The sequence below is a fragment of the Cajanus cajan genome, chromosome 7 (genome assembly GCF_000230855.2).
Source record: "Cajanus cajan strain Asha chromosome 7, NIPB_CcT2T_4, whole genome shotgun sequence".
NCBI lineage: Eukaryota > Viridiplantae > Streptophyta > Magnoliopsida > Fabales > Fabaceae > Cajanus > Cajanus cajan.
This window is the reverse complement of record NC_138523.1, coordinates 12,670,464-12,678,911: the sequence shown is the minus strand read 5'-3', so window position 1 is coordinate 12,678,911 and position 8,448 is coordinate 12,670,464. Positions and strand designations below refer to the sequence as shown.

The 8,448-nt window shown below is 29.4% G+C and overlaps 1 protein-coding gene across 1 annotated transcript; it reads right to left on the bottom strand.

Moving 5' to 3' along the window:
• Positions 1–647: 647 nt before the first annotated feature.
• Positions 648–5,334, bottom strand: LOC109792131 (glycinol 4-dimethylallyltransferase). Its single transcript, XM_083060542.1, has 5 exons — positions 3,609–5,334; positions 3,439–3,510; positions 3,261–3,356; positions 2,341–2,445; positions 648–1,929 (listed from the first exon to the last, which is right to left on the bottom strand). The coding sequence occupies exons 1-5, from the start codon at positions 3,654–3,656 to the stop codon at positions 1,888–1,890; spliced, it is 363 nt and encodes a 120-aa protein (XP_082916668.1). The 5' UTR covers positions 3,657–5,334; the 3' UTR covers positions 648–1,887.
• Between the last annotated feature and the right edge of the window lie 3,114 nt (positions 5,335–8,448).

Below are 8,448 nucleotides of genomic sequence, written 5' to 3'. Positions count from 1 at the left end.
CGCAGATAATGGGGACGGATAATTTTTTACCCGTTTATAAATAGGGCGGGGGAGGGTATGATGATATCCATACCCGCGGGTACCCGTTTAATAATATTTACTAAATATCCTAATTATCCTTGTTCCACATAACCCTAAAGCTACACTCTCATCTTATTTTCTTTCCATAGAATTATGTTGGATGTAAATTGATTAATTTTATAGCTTTGATTGGACCAATAAGATTTATGTATTTTAAGTTATTTACTTACGTTTGAAATTATGAGATTGAATTATTGTAGCTTTGTGATATGAGACTTTCACATACTTGTGTAAGATTGATGTATTTTAAGTGATTGATTCTCTTGCATCTTTATTATTGTTTCAACAATTAACGTTAAATACAAATTCAAAATTAACATTGAATTTTTATTTTTAATATTTCAATGACATTAAATATAAATTTAAAATTATTTGTAATATAATTTTTTTAATTTCTTAAAAAATTTATAAATATCCATGGATATCCATGGATATCCGTGGGTATTCAAGAAATTCATGGATACCCGCTTAATGGATACCCGCGTGGATATGGGGTGGGTATAGGGCCAATTTTCATAAGCGGGGTGGGGGTGGGTTTACTATTGCCCGCCCCATGGGGCCCCATTGCCATCCCTATCTCGTCTGCTTGTGTGCATGGGATGAAACTTGAGCGATAAAATTATCCTAACATACCACTAGTATATTTTCTCCAAGTGTAGAGTGTTATGATGGCTTGACTTGACATGTTCTCCTAGGCTACTCATGCCTCCAAGCTAGGATAAAGTGATTTTACTAGCATCACATGCACATAGTTTTAGGAAAGTCTTGACCATTGCATGATCATAGCATACTCATTGTTTTTTGAATTATGAATTATATGGATATTGAGATGTGTGGAACAAGTCTTGTTATATCATGTGAATATTGTATATTGTTTAGTATACCTTGATTATTGAGAATTATAAATGTGATTAATGATATTTGTTGTTGCTTTATATGCATAGTTATTGTTATGTATGTGTATAGCTACCTAGTCATTTTCTACACTGATAGTTGAAGTGAGATGTTTCTCACTCCTTTTTCTTTTGGTGTTTTGTTTTGTTGTATATGCGCAAGTAATTTTTATTATGGTAATGTTGGATGAGAAGTCTAAGTTTTATGTTGGAAATGCTTTAATAGGATTTGATATTAAGGGGTTAGTTAAGGAACTATTTTATATTATTACTTGTATTAGAGATTTAGATTCTCTCTTAGAGTTGTTTTAGCATTAGATTAATATTCCTTGTAATTGTTTTTAAATTTAGCTTTCTTATTTTGGAGATTCGTATTTAATGTGATATTTCTATCTTGAGTTTTAGTTTATTAAAAAAAAAATAGTATTATACTTATTGAATTTATGTTTGTAGAATAGAGGGTGTTACAATTATGTTATCATGAAATTGGATTTTAGGTTAGTGTACTAAAAAAAATTACAAATGTTTCTATAATAAGTTAATTTGTTAGGGGTTATTAGGTCATTACCCAAAAGTGTCATAACTTATAAAACATTGTGTATCCACTAAAACATTACATATTGAATTCCAAATAGAATATTTAATTGATACAATAAAAGGTTCAAATTTTATTATAAAATGAATCCAAATCAAAGTACAAATGAATTCTCTTTAAACAAGCCCAAAATAATAAAATGGCTATTAGTCACACATGTTTTTAAGTGCACTAGTTTGCTATAGTAGCATTATTTATAGCTCAATGGTACCAAAATTAATCTTATAAACATATGTGTATATATTTTTCAAAATATTTTAATAAATTATACGCGAAAATAAATAGAATGTGAACATTGTCTTAACTTCAGCGACTTCTTTATCTAATAAAAGGCATAAGGAGGTACTCTACGGACAACAACTACAAAAAGAAACAAGAGATCAGTACAATATTATGTTTCACTTTATACGAAAAAAATATATAATTTAGTGCATATAATTTGGAAAAAAAATACAAATAAGCTCATAATAATTCATTGTATGTTTTATGTTTCAAACAATATTGAGGTTTTCACAAAAAAAAAAATGAGTTAGTTCTATATATGATTAGTTAGACAAGCTTAAGCTTAGAAATTCATGTCACAAAAAAACTTGAATTTCGTTAACTCACTCCATCCTTATATTTTGTATTTTAGTTGAAAATTATAAGTTATTAGAATTTAAATAACCTTATTTTTCAAAATAAATGAAAAGTAGTCAAATAACAATTTCTTTTAAATAATAATCTTAAAATCAAACACTTAAAATGGTAAACAATATTTATGATTATTACCTTCCAGATGAAAAAATAGAAGGAAGATATGGAAGCTTTATTTTCCAAATCTACATATTTGGCCTGGTACCAGACAATTGAAGCAAGAATAGCATGTCCAAGACCCTAAAACATTGTCAACAAATAAATTTCAAACATTATTAGAAAGTGTTAAGAAATTTTATATTTACTTATATTGACCCATAAAACAATAGACATGCATTTTCTCCTAAAAATATATTTGTTTTCAAAATCAATTTACTAATAATATCATTAAGTTTTTAACTTCAAATAATTTGTACAACAAAAAAACAAATTTCCTATGAAAATATTTCTTCATTTTAACCGTAAATATTTTCCATATTACAATCTTAAAATATTAAACATGTCACATTCTAATAAATTTTGTATATATAAAGAAATTCAAAGGGTAAAGAAATTATTAATACTTTCTCTCAATTTGTTTTGGCTTATATTGGTACCATGACCAAGAACATTTATTTTTGCACTTTTTTTTGTATTCTAATTAATCAAGAATATAGTTTATTATGTTACATAGTAATTATTCCTATCAAACTTAGTAGTTTGAATACTTTCTTGCAAAATGGAGGAAAAATGGAATACATATAATAATAAGATTATATAAATATTAGTGTTGTTTCCAAAAAAGATTTAAAAAATACTAATGATAATAAATATATAATCCTATTTAATAAAAAAATAATTTAGGATATATAAGAAAATTAATTATATAAGAGATAAAATAAATTTCTTTAAATCACAATACAACCAATATATTATAAGATCTGTTTGTTATATATTCTAATACTTGCTAATCAAAATATACCTTCATCCTTTGGTGCAAAACAAATGATATCCTAAGTGTAACAAGGATATTATACTCTTATAATTTTAATTTATAAATGTAATAAGCAGATTACCGTGACAATTTTACTCCAATTGTAAGGAGATGTTGCTCCTGCTAGAAGGGCGACTCCAAAAGCCATTTCAAAAAGAAAAATACAAGTCCAGAATACCTAATAAATATTAGTTAGGAATAATCAAGGTATACACAAAAGGGTATAACCAATTATATTAAGTTGTATTTAAAGAACATACATGTTTTTGACCAAAACGTGATGAAAAAGAATAAATGCCAAATTTTGTATCTCCTTCAATATCGGGTATATCCTATAAATCCAATAAAAGGTTTTACATTAGGAAAAGATATTGAACTAAAAGTTTGATTTGAAAACACATGTATGTTTTGAGAAATTGGTGGACTTTACCTTGCACAATGCTATGCCTATAGAGTAGAAACCCATGAATGCAATCATAGTAATCAATGATCTTGGAAAAATAGGTGGCCTTTTGAATACAAATGTCTGGAAATCATTACATGAATTAGCAATAAAAAAAATGGTTTCCTTTCATTTTTATTCCTTTAATTAATAAAATGGAAGCATTGTTAGAAAATATGTCATTCCTATGACTATTTGGCAAAAATATCCTAATATGTAAAGAAGGTTGTCTCAATTGAGATCTCGTGACTTGCATGTAAATCTTTACAATTTATTAACAATTATTTAGTTATAAGATCTTTATTTTCCAAGTGAGACAGTTATAGCTACCATAGTTTGATATATCAAAATAATTGTGCATACTAGACTAAAGCAATTAAAATCAAGTTATCGTTCTTTGTACACAATATTTTTTCTTTAGATTTCTAATTCACATATTATTTAGTTCCAGTTGATGACATCAAATAGTTTATCACAAATCCAACAAACCAACCCTAAAAGTTTTGGATAAGGGTTTGTCATTATTGATACTCATCATAAAACTAGATGTCTTCTTTTTTTAAAATAAAGGCACAATTAGCCATAAGATAAAACCTGCATGTGAAGGAAAAATGAAATTGGAAATATAATTGTCCAAGTAATAAAAATGCACATTGCTGCAAGTAGTGGATTTCCCTTCCATCTCAACAAAGGCACCTGAAAAGTTTCAAAACATTTTTATCACCATCAAACAATTTTTGACATAAGACTTTCTTTAGTATGTGTTTTTTGAAAAAGAAATATTAATTTATTTTCTTCTAATATCTTTGTTTGTACATGAATAATGAATTTATTCTTGGTACATAAGGGAATAGTAATAATCTCTTAGGCCACTATAGGATGATCAAAGGTAATGTTATAAAAAAAAGAAAGTAAGAAAACCCTTTTTGAGAGGGGAAGAGCTCTAAAGAGTAGTAAGAGAATATCCTTTGATAAGGAAAATATGAATAAAAAAGAACAATAAGGATACAACTTGATTATGAGTTCAAATCTAAGATATAGGATGAAAAAGAAAAACATCGTATTCAAAGCATGCAAAACTCTAGATTGTGTTTCTATGATTTTGTAATATAATGCCTTATGTAAATAGAAAGTTATTACTCATGTATTTTATTTTATGTATCATCTTAGTGTTGTATTTTTAGGGAACTCATTAGGATAAAGTATCCCCAATTAATTTTTAATGTTTTAGATTTAGTAGGTTATGAAGTAATAATAGTTGGGAATTATTTTCCAAAATGCTATAATTTTAATAGATTTTTATTATTTATGATTTGAAGTATACCTTTCTAAGGAAAGACCTATAGATTGAGGCCTAGTTCACAAAGGTTTGACATTATTCTTGTCTAAGAAGATTGTAAAAGTACCTTGGTTACTTTAGTTATAAATATATGCACATAAGTCCATAACTATAATTTGATTTCTTATAAGATGACATTAATTTTTTTCTAGATTTAATATTTAGTTAAGGTAATGTTAGAAAGGGTGTTATGTAATATCTCATTTTTCATAAGTTAAATAAAATAAATGTTTATCAAAATAATTTTATTTTTTATTTAATTAATTTAGTTAATAATACAATAATATTTTTATAAATAAAATAAAAATAAAAAGGGTTTATAAAGAAAAGAGCTTTAGGTTGGACTCATAAGTCTAACTTAAAGGCTTATTAAAAACGAAAAAAAATAAGGGGTAGGTCATTTTTCTTATGTGTCTGTCTATTTTGAACTTGAGGAGCACTTGTAAAGGAAAACTCAGAGAAAGTCACTAAAGAAAGTACAAAGTAGTAGTTTAGGCTACGAAAGGATGGTGTGCTACGAAATCATTACTCAAGATGAAAGAAGTGAGGATGTTGAATCTATATGGGCACATATGAGACATATGGGTAGTGAGACAATCTCTAAGCCTCTTAGGTTTCTGAATGAATTTCTATGAATGTTTATCTCTGATCTATGTATGAAACTACTAATGTATGATGCCTATGGTTGAATTTTCATGATTGAATTATTGGTGTACATAATTTACTACTTGGAAGGTTAGGGTAAAATGTATAAAGTGCGATTTCTTATGAAATTGGATGAATTTGTATGAATTGGTCTAGATACGTATTCTATATATGTTATGCAATGTTTTTACTAAATTTTTAGTGAAAGACACGATGAATGTGTCTTGATGGGTTTTAGGAGAACCCAGATCATGTAGCTTGTGATTTTACAAAGTGCAGAATATGTGACAATGACAAGCATGCCTTCCTGGTGTCAAGAAAAATGAATAGATTCTCATTGTTGGTCATGAAATCAGTCTCACCTGGTGCCATTGTGACGATGTCTTGGAGAAAAAGTTACATCAGACATGACTTGGATCATGTCAGGCGATTTTGTTCCAGAGGAATCTTGACTCCTCAATGTTGGGCATGACAGAATCCATGTCAAACATAATTTAAGCAGAGAGGTCCTTAACTCCACATTGAGTGTTTGCATTACCATGTTAGGCGCGAATCTATTAAAGATATATATCCCTTATCTCTCCGCACTAGGTACAAATTCAATCTCGCCAGGCTATTATTGAATTAATTGTTTTTATGAAGGTAATTAAATAATGGAGGGACCTACGAGGAGAAGTTAATGTTAGATTTGAAAGAAGAGAATAAAGAAGTTAGCAATTGTGATAAATCAAGAAAAGAAAGAAATATATGAAGAAGGATTATAAGTGTGCAAATTCAAGCATGGTGTGTTGTGAATGAATGATAATGATATTGTGATGATGCATGACGATGATGTATGATGATGAGAAAGTATGATGATGTTGATAAGCTTTATGTTAGTCCAAGATGCCATTGTCAATGCACTACAAGAAAATTCGCTATTATAGACGGCCAAAATCCGTGGGTAATAGTGCATTTCCCACAGATTATTGACGGACACTAATCCGTCGGTAAATTGCTCGTCTGAAATATTTACCGACAGATTTTTATCCGTGGGTAACTTTCCGACGGATTTTCCCACGGATTTATCCGTGGGTAATTACCCACGGATTTACCCATGGATATATCCGTGGGAAATTACCCTGGACGAATTTTTCTTCAAAAATTATAATTTTTTTAATTTTAATAAATTTAGTAATGTAACAACCCTCATATTTGGCCTTTCAAGAGTTCTATTTCACGATATTTCATTGTTTAGCATGTTTTATCCTTACTTGTGCAATTTCTGGGAAACTTCCCAGAAGGTCACCCATCCTTGTACTACTCCAGGTCAAGCACGCTTAACTGTGAAATTCTGATGAGTAAGCTACTGAAATGTATATGTATGTTGTCAGTATAACTTGTACAAATTAATTCATTTAAGTCATCCTCAAATATACAATCTCATATTTGTACTATAATAATAATATATAATAATTTTATATTACAAATAATAATAATTAATAATAATAAAATATTTAATTATTACTTATTTATATGTACTTACTTTTATAATTAAGGGTTTAGGGTTTAGGGTTTAGGGTTTAGGGTTTAGGGTTTAGACCAACATAATTTTAGGCCAACATCCCTCTCAACATTTGACATTAATAAGAGGCACATATCCCTCACAAATTTGTGACAGATTAAATCTGTCACAAATTTGTGAGGGAATCACAAAATCCATCACAAATTTGTGACGGATTAAATTCATCACAAATTTGTGACGAAGTCACAAATTCCGTCACAAATTTGTGACGAAACAAGTCCCTCACTAAGTTCGTCACAATTTGTGACAGAAATTTATTAATTTATGAACATTTAATATTATAAATTAGTGACGGAATTTGTGATGCCTTAATTCCGTCACTGATTGTGACGGACTAAAATTATCCGTCACTAAATATTTTGTGATGCCAATTTTTGTGACGAAATCAGTTCCGTCACAAATTTTGTCACTAATTTGTTTTGTGACGGATTTTATACTGTTTTGTGAAGGATCCATTCCCTCTCAAATTTAAATTTTTCTAGTAGTGGGTGCTTAGATAGGCCACTGGTTTAGGTGAGTCTCCTCTAAGTCCTTAGCTAGTGTTGGAGCGGAGTATGAGAGGGTGAGGGTTATTCCCTTAACCAAGTACTAGGGAAGGTGCGTGGTTCCTTGCGGATATTCGGTGGGTGAACTCCACAAGTGACTTGGTAATGCATGCCAAGGTCGTGGTAAGCTTGTACCCAGCTGTGCTATACCTGATGGTGGAACCAGACTTCCAATTGTATAAGTGCCATCATTCGAGTAAACCCGAGTGAGGATTTATATCCTGTTTAGTTGTTACCGAGCGGGCGCATTAGGCGTGAAAACGGTTGGGGTGGTTTCGATAGGATTGGGATGTCACTTATACTGCTCTGTTGTCACTACAAGAAAAATGATGAATTGCGGCGGATAAATTGCGACGGTTATCCTGAAACTGTCGTCGCTTTGATATTATTGCGACCCTTCATATGACGGTTTCTCCCAACTGTCGCAAAATTTTTTAACATTGCGACGGTTTCTCTCAAAATCGTCGCAAAATTTTCAAACATTGCGACGGTTTCTCCCAACCGTCGCAATCTACAAGACAAAAATTGAAATAAAAATTCACACAAAGTTATGCACACTCCAAAATTATATAATTTTACTTTTAATAAAAAATAGAAAATATAATCATAATGACATGTAATTACATTTAGAAATGTTAAACATGAAAAAATACTTTAATATACTATATTAATTTTATTTCTCTATCTTTTAAATTATTTTAGAATAAAAAAGTTTCATGTTAATCCTAGGAAGCT